Source organism: Zymoseptoria tritici, chromosome 19, assembly GCF_000219625.1.
Source record: "Zymoseptoria tritici IPO323 chromosome 19, whole genome shotgun sequence".
Classification (NCBI taxonomy): Eukaryota; Fungi; Ascomycota; class Dothideomycetes; order Mycosphaerellales; family Mycosphaerellaceae; genus Zymoseptoria; species Zymoseptoria tritici.
In genome coordinates, this window is record NC_018200.1 from 329,090 (window position 1) to 348,296 (window position 19,207).

General features: G+C 50.7%; 1 protein-coding gene across 1 annotated transcript; it reads left to right on the top strand.

Moving 5' to 3' along the window:
* Positions 1-922: 922 nt before the first annotated feature.
* Positions 923-5,773, top strand: MYCGRDRAFT_97979 (uncharacterized protein; the record flags this gene model as incomplete). The annotated part of the gene is made up of 12 exons (XM_003846977.1): positions 923-1,195; positions 1,422-1,647; positions 1,977-2,300; positions 3,173-3,440; positions 3,605-3,606; positions 3,891-3,936; positions 4,210-4,454; positions 4,509-4,810; positions 4,861-4,910; positions 4,968-5,013; positions 5,175-5,262; positions 5,496-5,773. 12 exons carry the CDS (start codon positions 923-925, stop codon positions 5,771-5,773), a joined length of 2,148 nt encoding a protein of 715 aa, XP_003847025.1.
* Positions 5,774-19,207: the final 13,434 nt, after the last annotated feature.

The window sequence follows — 19,207 nt, forward strand, 5'->3', positions numbered from 1 at the left end:
AGCGCTCACGCGAATTCTGGACAGAGCGACTGAATCGATTGCCACGTTCTACGACCCAGGAAAGAGGTCGCCGCAGTCAAGGACCTTTTGGAATCTTCCGGTATCTGTGCCAAATCTGCATGACTAGCACAGTCAACTTTCAAGGACATGATCCGCGCCAACCTTCGGTCCATTAAGCGGGGGATCAAGCCCGGCCACACTGTCGATAGCAAAGGACACCGCATTAAGGATTGGCTAGAAGACGCTGCTGGAGCGATGGAAGACGCTTCCCCCACTAGTGCAGGGCATGCAGCTCGACAAGCTCGCTAATCGAGTCAAGTATCCGACACCACGAGCAAAGGTCAAGCCAGCATGTTCCCAGTGCTCGCCGAGAAGTTCCGTAGTGGGAACACGCCCTTCCTCCTGCTGTGAAGTCTTTAATCAGCCGGTTTAGACAACACGACACCCGCCGATCCCACTCCTTTCGCCTCCAGCCCACCTTTGCGCAGAGTTGACGATCAGCGATGCCTCCTCAGAACCATCATTAAACCACTACCCGAACAATTGAACTTCCGGTCCACCTCCGCCGCCTGTCGCACATCAAGACGTCCTCCTTCCGACTGACCCACCGAGCCCAATCCTTGGAAGAGCTTGCCGGCATCGTAGGTCCGGACATCCACTTCAACGGTGCTGACGATCTACCGACTGCGGCCCTGTGGGATCCAGCCTTTCTTACCAACAGCGATCCTACTGCTATCTCCCCAGCGAACAGCAAATTTGCTACTGCTTCTCTCCTCACAAAAGCACTCCTCACAACAACCTCCTCACAACAACCTCCTCACAACAACCTTCCTTACAGCAAACCTCCTTGCAACAACTCGTTCCCGCACAGCTGCCGCCCGCCCTGTTCTTGGCGATGAACTTTTCCTCTTCCCGAGGCATGATGAAGAAGGGAGCGACGCCAGGTTGGCTCCTCCGCGTGCCCTCTCCGCTCGCCGCTTCGCTCCGTCCAACGCCGCCGGCCCGAAGCCCAACAGAGTCATCCTTCTCCCCACCCGCCTCCTCGAGTCTACCACACCGTCGCACCCGACCAGCAAAGGCCGACTGCCCAGGAAGTGCCGCTGCGCATTTTCCATTCGGCCAAGATGTAGTTGAGAAAGGCCGAGTATGGGCGTTGTTTGGTGGAGATTGCGCTGGCGACGGATTTGGTGTTACGGTATGAGTTGGCCAAACATTTACTTCACTTCACCAACAACAACGGCACTTTTTCTTCGTCGAAGCTCACGACGGACAGATGCGCCCGGACTATGGCGTCCTTCGCGATCGAAGTTCCTAGTGAGGCGAATCCTCTGACCGAGAGCAGCATCGTCCGCACGCTGAAATCCGCTTCGTCTTCTAATTAGAACTAAATACAGTCCGGAACGAAGCAACTTCAACAATAGGAAAAGTCGCAAAAGTACTACTGCCACCTACAAAGCGCATATCTTGATCCGAGACTGCCCGCCGAAGTCCGATATCTGGCCTTCATCCAATTGAAGAACGGCATCGATTTGGGGTTCATTGCCGGTGGGGAGGAGTTGGGAGTGGTGGTGGGCAAGGACGAGAAAAGTGGGTTGGGGTTGCTGGTGAGGTGGAGGATTGGGAGGATAATAACGAGGAGGAGAGGAAGTAAGTGACGAGGAGGAGAGGAAGTAAGTGACGAGGAGGACGACGATGACACGGAGGACGAGGCTTACGGGAGGATGAATTTGTCCAGTAGTAGTCGGAACCCAATTCGGCGTGGCAGGGTATTTTCGCTGCCGCCGCCAATCATCCCATCATGCCCTCCTGCGACGATCTCGAATTCCCAAAGACGCCCGCAACCTACCAGCGCGCCCACGAGATGATGCTTAGGGACCACGTCTACGTTACCGGCTTACAAGCTCACGTTTACTCCGAGGTCGAACTGGCTCGGCATCGACTCCTCCACTCCAAGATATCCTACTAAATCGAAGCAGACGGAGAGCTCGCCGAAATTTCAGCGACATCTGGAATCTTGACTTCAGCGATGGCTAGAACCGCGTTTTTCGCGCTGGAAGTCCGACTTCTCTCCCTCTGCACACGACACCATCATCATGAGCAGAACCGTCACATTAGAAGACGCCCCGGCGACGACTCTCTCTCCCGACGAAAAGTCTCCAACTATCCGCGACATGGGCACTGCTTCGAACCCACCGCCTGGTACTCTGCCACCCACGCCCTCTTCGACTATACCGTCGGCCCTCGCCCTGACCAGCTGTCAATATGCACGACTGGTGCGTCAATTAGTGGAAACGGACGAGGTGAGTACTACAGTAGTAGGTATTCTCCCGTAACTTGATCGAATTCTTCGGCGAAGTTTTGATTTTTGATACATGTATATCGAGGCTGGTCACACGCATTGCAGTGCGCCATCTCCAGGGTAGTACAAATATGACCATGTCCTGCCTATATCGAGTATGCTGGTCGATCTACTCTGCGATGGTGGCGCGATCGCCATGGGCCGATCGGGCCGAGAGCGATGTCCTCTTCAGGCTTAGCTCTTGCTGGGAAAGGCGGCCGCAAATCCAACCTTCACGCTTCACGGTCAACATCTCGTGATGGCCCCGATGCGACGACACACGAGGTCGGACTCTTTAGCTCCTCGATCTGTCCAAGGACAGCCGAGCAGCTGTGGCTTGCGGAATGGTGTGAATTACTCAATGGCCTTCACTGAGAGGACTTGTGCTGACCACGCCATCCCACAGAGCTATTCGACCCGAGACATCGAACAGTGCCTCGTTCACTCGTTATATATCCGAGCACTTTCTACGAGCTATACGCAAGATGAGACGGAACGCATGGCCACGCCTGGGCGGGTGAAGGAGCATACCTGAGATTCTATGACCGCAGCGAGGTGAACGACACCAGATGCAGCCGTGTAGAATGGCGCGCGACATGACAATTACTGACGAGCGCCACGGCGGAGCACCATCTCCCAATGTCGCTGACTTGACGCTCCGAGCAAGCCAATGTGCCACCGCCGGCAACGACGTCCCCGCTCCCACATCAGCCGGCTAGATTCCGCTTCGAGTCCCGCGGCCACCTCTCGCGGTACGAGCTCAACACGTTGAATGCACAACCGCACGCACCGCTTCGAGACGGATGACCTCACCATGAACCTCCGAGCGCGCAGTCCTTAATCGGCGAAGAGACGGGGCGATAGCGAGATTGCGGACGAGCCGCACACGACCGAAGGCATCTACCGGAAAAAAGGAGCTTCTGCATCGGCTGGCTGGCGATGCGACGGAGCATGGCGGCACAATGCACTTGGACGGTGATGATACGCTCGCGTACGTCGGACGTCGCGCCGCGCGTGGTGGTGGTAAGAAGCGGACGCATAGAATACACCAGCCATCTACTGGCCGTGGAGCGCAGTCATGGATGAGATGCTGGCTGGAAAGGTACAAGAGCTCGAAGATCTCATCGATGCGGAGCTGTCAAAGATCGTGCCAGCAGTCCTCAATGCGCTTGCCAACACATTACCCTATGCCGCGCATGCATGCGCTTTTTGGCCCGAAGATTTGCATGAGCCGCAAGTTCATGAACGAGACCTGTAAGCTCGCAGGCGTGCGTGAAGCGCCAGGCAATGTGCTCAAGCATGCGCAGCTCGCGATGAAAGCTGGAATGTGCAAGCAGCGCAGGGTCAGCGCGACTGAAGACTGGACTGCTGAAAGTGATGTTAAAAGCTGCTTGGTACACTTTGAAGGCGTCGGGAGGTTTCAGGTGAAGGGTTGCGAGAGTGCCGGACAGGGACAAAAGGGCTACCATGCGAAAGGAGGAGGGAAGCAAGTCAAAGGCTGGTAAAGGTGCTACCTTAGATGCGCAATCATCGTCATAGACAGCTCTGACAGATCGGAGTCGAGCAAAGAGTGAAGAGTTGAAGTCCGCACGATATGAGTAAGTTTTTCCGGAAGGCATCGAGGACTGCACATGTGAGCCACCTCACTCCAAGTTGATGGCGACACGTGACATGTTTTGTCGCTCATCAACCGCAGAGGCAGGCAGCAGGCACGACGAGCTTGGCGTTTGATTCGCTTCGCTTCACTTCACTTCCTCTCCGACCTTGACCTTGATCCTTCTCTTCTACAACATCCACGTCCGACCTTCCTCAAGCACCTTCCATTGTCCGTCATCTTCTGCCATCGAAGCGACCCGGCTCATCAATCACAGCAAGTCATCGACAACTGCCAGAATGTCTGTCACCAATCTGCTCTGCAACAAACTGGGCTTCCACTGCCACACCACCATGGTGCCCCTCGAGATGGCTGAGATGGTCGATGCATTCCGCAGCATCGCCCAGGAGCTGGCCGGCACGAATGAGGCCCTTACTCTCATCATTGCCTTCGCATTCCTCATGGTTCTCGCACTCCTCACCATCATCGCCATCGGTCTTACCGACGGCGACGTCCGCGGCAGTATGTCAGATTCTCCAATCCCGGCATCAGCAGTGACTAACCTACTACGGCCAGCCTACTGCGCTCGACTTGCCGTCATCGGTGCCAGCATCAACGGTGCTGCTCACTACGTTTCGACTACCTTCACCGCGCTCGGTGTGCCCGCCGCCGCTTCCAGACTCACCGCCACACTCGTCTTCTACTGCTCGAACGCGGCCCATTGGACCGCCGATTCCGTCTCCTCATGCCGCAACGTCCTGGCGGAGCGCTTCGTCGATTTCACCAACACGTCCAACTCTGCGGCTCAGAAGCCGGGTATCAGCAGCCCCGAGGCCGAGAAGGAGAACGAGAAAGATATTCAGATTGGCTGGAACATGGTGGAGCTGATCTGAGAGAAAATGTTGTGCTTGCTGGCGTAAGGTCACAGCAGAAGCGTGAAGGACAACAAGAAGACATCCAGGAGGACTGTATGGAAAGGTACATGAACAGCGATCCCTCAGCGTACAGATTCCTTGTGCTGACTCTCTCATGCAGATATCGGCGAGACGGACCAGCGAAAGTTCACGAAAGTGTTGGACTGGTAGACTATGCTTTTTCACACTGCAGTTCGGAATGCAGGCTATGAAGAGGGAGTTTCACGTTACAGCAGCGCTTCGGCAAAGGAGCAAGTAGCGACACACGAGTAGTTGAATAATGCTATGCAGATTACTTTGAGACTTCACTTTGAGTACAAATGCGTAGCATTCAACTCTCGGAGAAGCCCAATACGCCGTCAAAGCAGACTTCGTGCTCGCAACGAATGTTTTCACTGGCTGGACAGCTACCTACAGTACGTGTCCTCACATCGGCTACGCCACGCTCACCTAAGCAGGCAAAAGAGGGGAAGGATACTCAGCAGAAGCATTCCCAGCAAGCAGAAGTATGTCTATGCACCTAGCCGCATGACCACATCGGACCCGGAACACAGATTAGACAACGAACGGAGCAAAGCACTTCGTGCTCGGAGCGCATCGAAGGCTGCTCTGCTGACCATACTATCCTTTATTACGATACTGTTCGCAGCAGATGGACGACTGAGGTCCAAAATTCTCCTCGAGGGATATGTGCAGGAGGAGCAGAAAGGTAAAGCGAGAGGAACCGCGGAGAGTGCTACAAGTCCGGGAAACGATGTCACTGAACAGATTGTTCTGGGCAGAGACTTGTCGGTGGATGCGAAACCCGATGGAGGAGGCGGATCTGAAAGATGCTTCACAGACGACTCATCCATGGCCTTCAAGCATCGATTCTGCAAGATCCTCCTGCACCCGCCTGACGTTCCCCTCTCGGACCTCATTTCTTAAGTGATCGGCGTCAAGATTGGCGATTACTGCTTCTGTCAAGCCTTCAAAAGTATCCTGGCGGCTGAGCCGGAGTCATTTGGATAAGAAGTCACAGCCGATATCGCTTCCTGGCCACACAGCAAGCATACGCGGAGGAGAAGCCGATATTGAAGAGAATGGGCGTACGGGCTGGAAAACGGCGAAGAAGTGCGCAATGTTGGATAAGAAGCGGTTGAGGCGAAATGCGGTCCACCGCTCTCGGGGTGATCATTGCGGAGACTTGCGAACGAGCTGTCGCAGAACCTGGACAATGAAAGAGTCTGGAGATCCATCCTGGAGTACTCGTTCTTGACGATCAACATGACCACGAGCTGGCGTAACCGATGCGTTTCTCCGAGTCTTCCTCACGACTAAAGTCCTTTACGGCTTCACCGCGGAACACAAGGGACTGTCAAGAATACTTCCTGCTAGCCGAACTCCATGACATCTTCGCACAACCCACTCCGGAACGCCTCGATTAACTACAGTCTGCTCCTACGGGCGTTGTAGACAGACCGTTACTCGACGACCGGGCCTCGGAATGCCACTGCAAGGCACCCTTCCAAGCTCATAAGCCAGGATCAGCTCGGACGCTGTCTTCTACTCGCCAGTTCGAGGATCCTACCTTCCATCAGCACGATTCACAGCAAGACCGCCCGCACGACTCCAAACCCGATCCCGGTAGCAACAAACTGAACCTTTCGACCCAGCATCGATTTCAGCATCTCGTACAGAACATGACATCGGGCCGGGTTGTTGGACGACAGCGCCGCCTCCATGCCGAAGCTTACATCTAGTAAACTGAGCGGTGTCGGACAGTCGACAGCCCAGAACACAGTCGTTGAGAACGACTCTTAAGCGCTGCCTTTGCCCCTCAGCCGGTCCGACGGATCTCAGGACAAGCTATGCCGACCACGTGGTCTCCACCTCTATAGCTGCACTGTACCATTGGAGAAACACTCCTCTGGCGACACCGCTACCCCATCATCCCTCCTCACCGAAGCACAGCTCGCTATAGTTCCCCGTGTACAGACTCTGTGGCCACAGCCAGTGACCTGACAGTCAACATCTCCGCCAGCTCCGGAAGCCGACGAATCTAGCTCTTCTACCTCTTGGTTCAACAATCTTGAAGTGCACCTCCACAGCAAAACCGACTACTCCAGCTCCGACTACTCGAAACCCGATCCCCAGTCTCTTTACGGCAAGCTCGACGAATCTACCTTCCACTACCCGAAGCCGGCGACCCAAGGGCCAATATTTACATCTAACAAAGAAAAGCTTGCTCCTCTCTTCGCGATCTTCGAAACTCTCGCCCTATCCAACTTCAAAGCACGTCCTGCATCGACCAGTCTCTGCCAACAGTCCGCGCTTTCGACTACTGGACGTCCTCTACGGTTGGTCAAAAGTCGATCCGTTGCCGATCTCCGTCTCGCCTGCATGGGTTTCAACATCATTGCCTACCTCGGTGCATGTTCTTTTGCCGCGCGATTGGACTGGGAAGAATCTTCGGGCGCTTTGCTGATGCCTGTTAACATTCGAGAAAAAGAGACGGTTCAGGCGAGTGTCTGAACTGTGATATCACGGCTTATATCCGTTGTATGGATTATCTCAACAATGCCCAATCTCCGATCTCGCCACTACTTGCTGTCAACACGCACGGTCTGTTGATGCCCGCAACGAAGCGGCGCCAGAGATCACTCGAAAGGGTTTCGACTGCACCATAGGCCGGACCTTTAACCACCGACCATGACGGCACTCCCCCATATCGTTGTCTAAATTACAGCTAGAAGAGTTGTAATTCACTGGATTGGAGGCAGCATTGGGAATCGCTCGAGAAAGGCCGACGGTGGTCGAGAAGGCGGAAGAGAACTAGTGCCGTGCAAAGATAGGTCGGGATATCACGAGAGCAATAACTTGGAAGTTGCGAAAGAACTGTACATCGAGACTCTCTTGCCATCCCAAGACATCAAGAACGCAGAAGCTTCTGTGAAACGGCGAGATTGAATGATCCTGCCGCTCCTGCCCCTTGCACCACGGCTGGAAGCCCAGAAGCGGAGAGTGTTGATGGATGGTTGACCATCCGCAAGGCTCTTCCGGACAACATCAGAGTCATGCAAACGCGATACGCACAAAGCCGAAGCTTGTGAATGAGAGACCGCCGGCTAGTTGATAAAGTGAAACGACGCTTCATCCGCCAGAATCGTGAGCTTTCAAAGCTTCTGAAAGAGAAACCGCCGGCTAACTTTGACGCATCGCGAGCTTGCGAACAGCAACTCCGCGCAGTCACTCAAGATCAAGAGTCTCGAGCTGGAGATCAGCAAGGCGTTGTTTCGGAGGATAGGATAAGAACGGAGCAAAGACGGAGGGCAACGTGCTGTGGAAGCGTGCCGGAACTGTATGGAAAATGCTGTCGACACTTTAACAACAACAAACCACTGCTCTGGATATCGTTTCCTGCGTACCACCGCATGTTCGTGACCAATGGCTTTGCTGCCTCGTCTCGTACATTAAGGACATTAACCTGTGTATATTCACCAGCGGACCTACGATCGTGTCCTATATCGCAGTTTAGGTCACTACCTCAATTCTTATTTCTTATAATCACAACACTACTACCACATTGTCGCCAATTGCTTGTATTGTTACCTATATAGTAGTAGAGTTACTCTATCGACAATATCGACAATTATATATAAGTGCGCGCGCGCTAATACGCCGTTTAGTTAGATAAGTATTATTTTCTTCGACCCTTAAACCTCTTATTAACACTACTACTTCTACTACTCTACCGCGCGCGCTCGTAGCTCGCTCGTTATATAATATACACCGCTCGTACGTAAAAATAGCTAGTTTTACGGCACTTAATACGGAACTTAGTAAGGCTCGCGACCCTAAGCGCCTTTAAAAACAAGACACCCCCCTCGAAGACTCCTCGCTCTCCTCGCTCTCCTCTCTCTCCGACGACGATAGCGACCCTTAGCTAGCGACTATATCTACTCTAGCTATCGGTCCTATATCTTAGCTACCTACTAACCTCCGCGTCTTTATTAAGTCTACTACGGCTACCTCTAAAGACTTCTAGTTTATCTCCGACGAGCTATAGAACGAGTCCCTTACTAAAGCATAGAGTAGCGATAAAAACACTAAGAAGAGCGGACGTTAGATGCTTAGGAGGTACAATTATATACGTAGAGTTATAGAAACGGACGAAGGTAATATAGCTCGTAAGGCTCGTAGTAAGGCTCGTAGGCTAATATTAAAAAAACAGGCATTCCGGCGGTTACTAAGTACGGCTAGTACGAGGATCGCGGACTCGACTATAAGACTTCTAAGACTACGCTTACCTACGCTTACTACTACTATAAGGGTAAGCCTCCGTATTTTACTAGAGAGGAGGTAAAGATTAAGAAGGAGCCGGTAGAAAAGGAGAGTATATTAAAGGAGGCTGTTAGTAGTATACGTAGTAAGATAAATAAGGCGTAGGATAAGATCGCTACGCTAGAGTCGGAGGTATCGGAATTAAAGCGTAAGAACGGAGTTTTAAAGGGTATAAGAGGTTAGCTAAAGGCTAAGATTAAGGCTAAGCTAATTAAGGAGATTATAGATAAGGTTAATAATGTACGTAGTAAGTCGAAGGCTACTATTACTAAGATTAAGTAGTCGGTGTTGTAGTATTAGCGTACTATTAACGAGAAGTTCGGTAGACTAGGCGTAATAGATTAATAGATAGATCGATTTAGCCTACGAGCTCTCCGCGAGCCTTACGAGCCTATACGTTAATACCTAAATAAATGCGTTAGTTACTATATATCTCCTTAAATCCCTCGTTTTTACGCTTACGAGCTAGCCGTTTTAGCCTACGAGTACGCCGCGAGCCGTTTTTAAGGAAGAGAATTAAGATATTAAGCTATTAAGATATAAGATACGCGTTTATTACTCCTTCTAGCCGCGAGCTAGTCCTTATAGTCCGCGAGTACGTAACGAGCGAGTCGTCGGTAGCGTATATTTATTAGATTCGTATATATTAGTCCTTCTAGTTAGCCCTACCCTTCTCGGTAAGCTTAATAGTCCTCTCGCTCCGTCTAGTACTAATAGCTACTAGCTCGTTAACCTTCTTCTTCTTCTTTATCTTCTGTTAGGATTGCCTCGTGATAAGGCAGGGAAAGACTGAAGTAGGGAAGTATCGAACAATAGGTTTTAGAATGTAACGACTCGATTCGTTAAAGGAGGGAATAGAGGAGGAGAGCCTCCTTCGCTATATATACGGCTACTGCTGGGTTCTATTCCCCTATCCTTCACTTCTCTCGTTATAAGCGGGATCGTCTGTCCCTTCGTAGCCCTTCGATCCTTATCGTTAGGCATTAAGAGGCAAGCTAGATCGGACTGCCTTAATCCGTACGCTGTTGCGCTCTTCGTAACTAGGATAGCTCGTTGTTGTGTTCTTCGAAACTAGGTTGGCCTAGCTTAGGGGAGATAAGGCTAGACTGCGCTTACGTAAGGGGATCCTTACATTGCCCCCCTCCCCCCGGTGCAACTAACCTTAGTTGCGTGCGCGAATCTTTAGCAGCGTTCAGCTGCAGGTTTAATTTACTAACTGCTAACGTTGCTAGGCCAGCTGCTTGGTGTCCCGATTGGGAAATAAAAGTGGGTCCCTCGCGTATATACCACTCTTTCTCGCCCTCGGATTCTTCTCTTCTTACAAACACCTACTAAAAGTAAGTACTAGCAGCTGGCTCTAGAACGGTCTAGATTAGCGCTAGATTAGCTAACATTGCGACTAGACTAGCACAATGTCCGGCGCACTCTACTATCTTCGCGACAAGTACTACAAGAAAGTCCGAGCTAGCAGATAGAACGAGAATCCGTGCTCGTTATGCCTCTCTAGCGTTAAGGAGGGCTAGGACCTGTCTAAGATCTGCCAGATTGCGGCAGAGAAGCCCCTACCCGGCAACATCCTAGCTAAGTGTTCCGGATGCCTAACTAGCAAGAATACGGACTATCTTTAGGTAGGTCGGTTTAGTTAATTCTAGCGTGTTCTGTCGCTAACTATCCTACTTAGATGCCGCTCGAGCAGGAGCCCGCCTAGAAGGCTATTAAGCAGGACATCGACACTATCTACGGCCGTACTACCCAGTCTAAGGCTAAGAAGGAAGACTTGCTAGATCGTGTTCTATGTTTTACGGGCTCTATAGAGGCGTAAGTGTCCCTTTCTGGCGTGTTCTGGACTAGCAGCTAATTAGGATAGTTAAACAGGAAGTTAAATAGTAGTTTCCGTAGCGAGGACGGTCTCTCCTAGCACCCTAGCACTACTACCTAGGAGGATACTAGACAGAAGGTGCCTAAGAGGGACTGCTCGGCTAGTGCGATCTTAGCGAAGGCTATATGTACTATCCCTAGCTTAATCTGGCCCTTACTAACATTCTTTGTAGCAGTCTAGTAGCACCCCTAGCAAGAAGCGCCGCTTAATAGACGTGCGCGGCCGTAAGTCGGACCGTAAGCGTACTAAGGAGGCCGAGGACCGCCTAATCGCGGTTAGCACTACCTTAGAGGCGTTTAACCGCCTTGTTATAAGCGACTAGGCTCTAAAGAAGGGACAGTTGCGCAAGATAGTCTTTCCGACGACCGCTAAGGACCGTAGTAAGGTAGAGGACCCGAACTAGGGCGACTCCGACTCTAATTAAGCTATTCTAGACCAGAATAGCGGGCGTAGGTCTTCCGGGACTAGGGGTATAACAGATAACGTCGACATAGCATATTAAGACTATAGCGGGGCCCAGATAGTTGTTAAATAGCGCAGGGTTAGTTAACTTAGACTAGATTAGACTAGAATAAAGCCGATTCCGCCCTTCGAATTTTTAAATTCAAATAATTTTGTCTAAGTCCCTTAGAAATCCTCGGGATTTTTCTTACATCTTCCTACGCCTTTTTAGCTCCTTCTGGCCTATCTTGCGGCGGAATGCTCTTATTGCCGCCGGGCTTATGTTATATCTAGGCTCCTAGGAGTTCTCGTGCTCCCCGAAGCCCTTCTACTTAATTAGGTAACTAAAGTTGTGTAGGTCGTCCTCTTTTTTATCTAAGATGTCTTCTACCTCCTATTCGTCCCCGTCCCCTACGTCGTACCGCTTCATTTTGTCCTATTTGCGGCTAGAGTAGTCCAGGATGGACTTCTTAAGGAGCGAGACGTAGAAGGTAGGATAGATGCTTAGCGAGCTAGGGAGGTCGAGTATATATGCTACGCGGTTAACTATTGCCTTAACCTTATATAGTCCGATGTACTTGTAGTCGAGCTTAGGTGACGGCCGCATAGACTTAATATTCTTCGTGTTTAGGTAGACTTCGTTACCTACGCTAAAGGAGACGTCCTTCCTATACTTGTTCGCCTACTTAGCTATCTATTTCTTCGTCTTAGCTAGTCTTTCGCGCATCTTCTTCTAGTTAGCGATTATCTGCTCCGCGAGTTAGACAGCCTTTAGCGCCTCGCCATCTTTCTAGCGCATTCTAGGCTAGTAGGACCTTCGTAGGTCCCTCGTTATATATACTTAGAACGGCGTTAGCCTGGTTGCCGTATATACACTATTATTATAGGCGAATTCCGCCGTCGACAGCAGAGAGGCCTAGTTGTCCTGCTTATAGTTGCAGTACGTCCGCAAATACTACTCTAGTGTCTAGTTCTACCTTTCCGTCTAACTATCCGTCTACGGATAGAACGCCGTACTTAGCTTCCGGCGTACCCCGAGGCAGTAGTAGAAGGTGCTCCAGAATTTAGAGGTAAGGATTAGCCCGCGGTCGGACGTAATCGTAGCCGGCTAGCTATAGAGGCGGACAACCTCTCTTATTATAAGTTTAGCAAGGTTAGCTAACGTAATCGTTTTCCGGCATAGCACGTAATAGACTATCTTAGTGCAGCGGTCTACTACTACTAGTATGTAGTCGTAAGACTAGCTTAGGAACTTGCTCGGCGGGAGGTTAGTAATAAAATCCAGCGTAATGTCGGCCTAGGGAGTTAGCGAGGGGGGTTCGGGGTGTAGCAGGCCGTACAGTTTGTACCTTCGTAGCTTCGCTCTTTCGCACGCCTAGCAGGTCCTTACGAACTCCTTAACATACCTCCGCATCCTAGGCTAGTAGAAACTACGCTAAAGCAGCTCTAGGGTCCTTATAAAGCCGAAATGTCCGGAGAGGGGGTCGTCGTAGCATTCCTAGAGTAGCTAGAGCCTTATAGCGCCTTCTAGCACGTATGCCTTGCTATTTATGTACGCAACGCCCTCTTCTAGGGACTACCTCTCCGCCTAGAAGGTAGGCTTAGCGACAGCCTTCTCCTAGACTATCCTCTTATAGGTAGGGTCCTTACTAAGGGCTTTCTTAAGCCGCTCTAGAAGGTTCGGGGTCCTTACCGCTGCCCCGACGTACCGGACTAGGCTATCCTGCCCTGTCGGCGGTGCAAATACCTTTCGGAAGAGGCGGACGCTAGCGTCTACTTCCTCCTCGGTGGCCTATCGGCCCGAATGCGACTCCTTAGTAAGGTCTGGTCTCCTACTAAGTGCGTCGGCGGCGCTATTCGCCTTACCCGGCCTATACGTAGTCCTAAAATCGATCTGCGACAGCTATTTAGCCTATCTAACTTGCCTCCTCGAGAGGGTCTTCATCGTTATAAGGGTCTAAAGGTTCGCATAGTCGGTTAGCAACTCTACTTAGTAGCGGGCGCCCTCGAAGTAGTGCCTAAAGTGTTTAAAGGAGTCTACTATAGCGAGGAGCTCGCTATCTTCTGTTCCGTAGTTCCTTTCTGCCGCAATTATCTTCCTTAAGAAGTAGGCGACCGGGAACTACTACAGTTTGCCCCCCTCGTTATAAGGCTGGGATAGGATGCCCGATATTGCTTCCCCCGATGCGTCGGTCTCTACCCGACAGGGGAGCTCTAGGTTATAGTAGCGTAGAACGGGCTCTTCTGCGAACTTGCGGCGTAGCTTATAGAAGGACTAGATCGCCCTATTGTCTAATTCGAGATAAGCACGCTCTCTTCGGCGCTAGTTCGCCGCCTTCTTGCCTTTAGTATAGCGGTTTAGGGCGGCCGCTAGCCGCGAGAAGCCCTTAATAAAGCGTCGGTAGTAGTTAGCAAAACTAATAAAGACCCTTATATCGTAGATAGACGTAGGGACTAGCTACTCCTAGACCGATTTAATGCGTTCTAGGTCGATCCGCAGCTTATCCTAGGTAACTACGTAGCCTAGGTATTCGACCTGGCTTTTGTGGAACTCGCATTTAGCTAGGTTGGCGTACAGCTTGTGCCGTCGTAGCCGTTCTAAGACCTGCCGGACGTAATCCTCGTGCTCTTTAAGCGTTCTAGAGTAAATTAGGATGTCGTTAAGGTATATAACGTAGAAGACATTAACTAGTCCTACCAGGACGCTGTTAATGAAGTTCTAGAACACTACCGGGGCATTACAAAGCCCGAATAGCATTACTGTGTATTCAAAATGGCCGTACCTAGTCCGGAATGCCGTCTTCTACTCGTCGCCTTCCCTAATACGCACCCGATAGTACGCATAGCGTAGGTCGACCTTAGTAAAGTACCTAGCACCGGCTAGCTAGTCGAGGGACTCGCTAATAAGAGGTAGACCCCCCCTGTTCTTAACTGTTACCGCGTTCAGACCGCGGTAGTCGACATATAGGCGGAGGGTACTATCCTTCTTCCGTACGAAGAGGACTAGAGCGCTAGCCGACGACGTCGACCGCCTAATAAACCCGTTCTTTAGGTGCTCGGGTAGCTAGGTCCGTATAGCCTCTATCTCTGCCTCGGACAGGGCGTACATCGGACTAAAGGGGACCTTTCCTCCTTCTACTAGCTCGATCTTTAGATTATGTGGACCGTAGGGAGCTAACTCGCCTACGAGTTCCTCCGAGAAGACATCCGCGAAGTTAGAGTAGGCGCTCGGAACGCCCCCCTAACCCGGACTGGCTTCTTCCGACGCGTCCTAGATCGTTATAACATAAAGTGCCGCGTTTACTTCGCTAAGGCACTCCCTATAGAACCTCTCTAGCCTAACGACGGCTATCGCCTGTCGTTTTCGGGGCTTCGTTCTCTAGTTAACCCTCTTTAGGGTAAAATCTACGTTTGGATTGTATTTCTCGAGCTAAGGCATCCCCAAGACGACCTTATTGCACGAGGTACGAGTGCCATTTTATGAAAGACTGCAGCCGTCTTCTTCCACCGACAGGGATCTTTCAAAGGTCTGTTTTGATTAGTTTTCCTAACAAAAAGAGGGGTCTATCAAAGCTCGCTTTTAATTAGTCCCTCGTATTCTCGTATTCTCGTACCGTCGCAATGTCGCATTGTTACCTCGGGCAAGGTAAGCTCCCTTGCCGTGCTTCTACGGTAGAAGAAAAAAAAGAGGCGTCGCATCGTCGTATTGTCGCATCGTCGCATTGTCGTCGCATTGTCGTCGCATTGTCGCATCGTCGCATTGTCGCCGGGTTCAATTCCTTCTCTTTTTGCCCCGTCGTACCGTCGCAATCTATAAAGGTTGGGACAGTACGATTCGACGGGGCAAAAAGAGAAGGAATTAAACCCGCGACCCTAAAAGCGAGATTCAACCGCTCTTTCTAATCGGCTAAAACGCCGGCCGATTAATTAGTCTAAAAGACGACTTAATATATTAGGCTCGTAGCTCTTCCTCGTGCACATACTTGGACGTAGAGAGTCCGCTAGAAACCTTGTAGCTATGGATGCGCCCTACTCTGAAGGTGTCGACGCATCCGTGCATTCGTCCTGAGTCGTCCCGGGCCTTATATGAGCTCCGCGTCTCGCTAAGGACCTAAAGGCTTTGCCCGTTTAGCGTCTTATACGCGACCCTAGCGGGCGGCTCCTAGATAACCTAGTCTATGTCCTTTGCTAATAAGGAGTTATAGAAGTTATCCTACGCGCCGCTGTCGATTAGTCCCGCGACCGTTCTGGTCCTCCCTGGACTATTTAAGGTTAGCGTAACTTCGATAAGGCGCCTACGCTCATAGCGGCGCCGCCCCGGCTCCGCTATCCTACGCTACTCCTTAGTATAGAGAACCTAGCCTACTAAGATAGCAGCGTCTACTTAGGGGGCGCCTCTTTTTCCGAGTCCTTCTAGAGGGAAGGGTTAGGGCAATCGCGCTTAATATGCCCGACCTAGCGGCAACCGTAGTAAGTAGCCTTAGATAGGCCCCTCTAGTCCGATCCGTCCTCCGACTTGGACTTCTTAGAGTCCTAGTCGTCGACACTGTTGCTTCTACGTCTCTTTCGGTTGCCCTTGCCTCTTCTACGGCCCGGGTTGTTCCTTAACTCCTGCTTCTAAACCTCGATAATCCTATAGGTTTTGTTAACCCTCTCTTAGGCCTTAATAAGCGTAGTAGCCGGAGCCGGGTAGTTAGAGAGGCGGGAGCGGTAGTTCTATAGCAAGGAGGCCTTAAAGTTAAGGATCTTACGCCCCTCGTTCTCTTCTTCCAACTCCTTCTAAAGGATCTTTAGCTCTTCGAAGAGCTAGTCGGGGGTGCGGTCTCCGAGGGAGGCCTTCCGCAATTGTTCGTAGGCCTTCTCGCGGCGTTCCGCCTCTGTCCCTATAGAGTTAAGCATAACTCCCTTTATTATAGTCTAGGTTGGCGTGGTCTAGCCGTCGAGCTAATCTACGTAGCGCTCCTAGTAGTCTTACTAGAGCTTGCCTATATAGTCGGCGGCGTAGTCGACCTTTCGGTCCTCCCGGTTAGAGAATCTATAGTGTCTGCGGAAGTTGCGTTCTACCGCGCGGAGCTAGTCTTCGTAATTAGTACGGGTCTTCCCTTCGAATACGGGTGGTTCCTTAGACTTAGGGAGGCTGTCCTTGTTCTTATCGAAATAGTCCGTTTCTACGAAGAGTTTAGCAAGTTTCTCCCTCCTTAGGGTAATTAGGCTATATAAGGCTAGTTCGCTCCGGAGCTCCTTAATCTTTTGCTAGAGTTCGAGGAATTCGTATTCCGCCCGGGCTTCCTAGTTCCGTTTCTCACGGGTTAGTGCGTCCCCTTGAACTAGGTCAGCCTAAGTAGTCGAGTTAGTACTTTCCTAGGTCGTTCCGGCATCGTCCACGGTTTCCGCGATAGAGGTAGCGCTTAGCTAGCGGGCGGCGGCGTCCGCGTCGGACTTAGCGGCTAGTATAGCACCCTACTAGCGAGCGGAGGTGTCGGAAGGAGATTCCTCGTGTCTACGAGTGGCCTTAGGTGCTATGTCGATCGGGGGTTCGATACCGTAGTACGTAAGTTTAAACGAATCGCGTATTAGGATTGCCTCGTAATAAGGCAGGGAAAGACTAAAGTAGGGAAGTATCGAACAATAGGTTTTAGAATGTAACGACTCGATTCGTTAAAGGAGGGAATAGAGGAGGAGAGCCTCCTTCGCTATATACACGGCTACTACTAGGTTCCATTCCCCTATCCTTTACTTCTCTCGTTATAAGCGGGATCGTCTGTCCCTTCGTAGCCCTTCGATCCTTATCGTTAGGCATTAAGAGGCAAGCTAGATCGGACTGCCTTAATCCGTACGCTGTTGCGCTCTTCGTAACTAGGATGGCTCGTTGTTGTGTTCTTCGAAACTAGGTTGGCCCAGCTTAGGGGAGATAAGGCCAGACTGCGCTTACGTGAGGGGATCCTCACATCTTCTACTACTAAACGACCGGCTTAACGACCGGCTTAGCGACCTCCTCTAGTATCTCTAAACCCCCTTAACTAGCGGCGTTAGTAGTAGTAGTAGTAGTACTACTAGGCTCCTTCGCCTTCGACTTTAATTAAGGCGTTAGCGTCGTCGTTGTCGCTAACGAAGAGGGCATCGTCGAGTCCGAAGGGATCGCCGGCGTACTAGCTACTACGGAGGTAATCGTCGAAGATATACTATTCTCCTTAGCTCGGTTCGCGGTAGCTTCCTTAGCCCTTACTATATCGCCCGAGCTGTCCGTATTAGGGTCGAGTAGAATATAGTCGTTAGGCTAGCTTACCGGCGATAATTAGAGGTCGCGGCTAGTAGGGCGTTTAGAGCTAGAGCGTTACTAAGGCTAAGGGCTAGAACGCTCTAGATCCTACTACGAGGAGCTAAGGGTAGTACGAGCTATACGAGAACGGCTTACGAGCCCTATAGACTAATCTACGAGCGCCTTAATATTACTACCGGACGGACTACCGGACGGACTACCGGACGGGCCTACTATAGCTATTATAAGGTAGCGAGCCTCCGGTGCGAGCTAGCTTACGAGTAGGTAACTCTTACCTACGAGGATCTCCCTACCGTCGACGCTAGTATAGCTATTAGTCTATATAAACGGATAGTAAATAACGCCGTCCTTATCCTTAAATATACGCCCGTTAGGGTATAGGACAGTACTATCGGTCTGTACGTCGTAGCTAATTATATACTAGAATATAGGCTCGCCGTCCTTCCTTACGGAGCGTTTTAAGTCTATATATACCTAGCTATCGTCGTAATTCTTCTAGCCGCTAGCGTAGATAACGTAAGTAATCCGAACGGTCGCCTACGGAGCCCTACCGGTTATCGATAGATTAAATAGCTATATTATCCTAATCGTAGTATTCGTAGTAGCTACGTTGTTAGCGCCGAGCTTAATAGGCTAATTCCTACTATACTCCCTTATTAAATAGATGTCGTAGTAGGGCTTCTTATCTCGCCGCTACTTCGTAGCTACGCTCTCGTTTAGTAGATACTCTAAGAAGAGCCTTCTACGGTTATGTTTCGTAGCGGCCTTAAGAATAGTATCTATCTCGGTAATAACGCCCTAAGCTTACTATAAGATCTTATTACGTTTATCGGAGTAGACCGGCGTCGTATTATCGTCGGCGTCCTTACTATCTATAGGCTCTAGATCTATAAGGGTAACGGTATAAAGGAAGCACTTAGTAGTAAACAGTAGTAGTAGCTTATCCTTATCGTCCTAGGCATTATCTCTCCTCGTACCCTTATTATTAGCTAATAGCTCCCTTAAACGCTTAGCCTTCTTAGCCTCCTTTAATAAGTTAGCGGTAGCGTTAGGTAACTCGCGGGCCTTCGTCTTAGCCGCCTTCTTTATCTTAGTATTCGTACGGCTCTACGGAATATATATACCTTCGCGAGTACCGGAGCTAGGAGGGGTAGGCTAGCGCTCGTAGTCGCTCGTAGGGTCGCCGTTATTGCTCGCCGGAGCTACTCGCGAGGGTAGAGGGCAGCCGTAGAAGCTATAGTTCTTATCGCCGAGGGAAGTATAAGAGGTATAGGGTAGAGCCGTAGGATTACGGTAGAATTAAGAGGTAGCTATAATAAGTAAGAGGAAGAGGAAGAGGAAGAGTAGGAGGGCATGCCCTTATATATAGCTTAATCGAATATAAAGCTATTAGTACGGAAGAAGTCCCTTATACGGTTACGCGGCTATAACTTAGCTC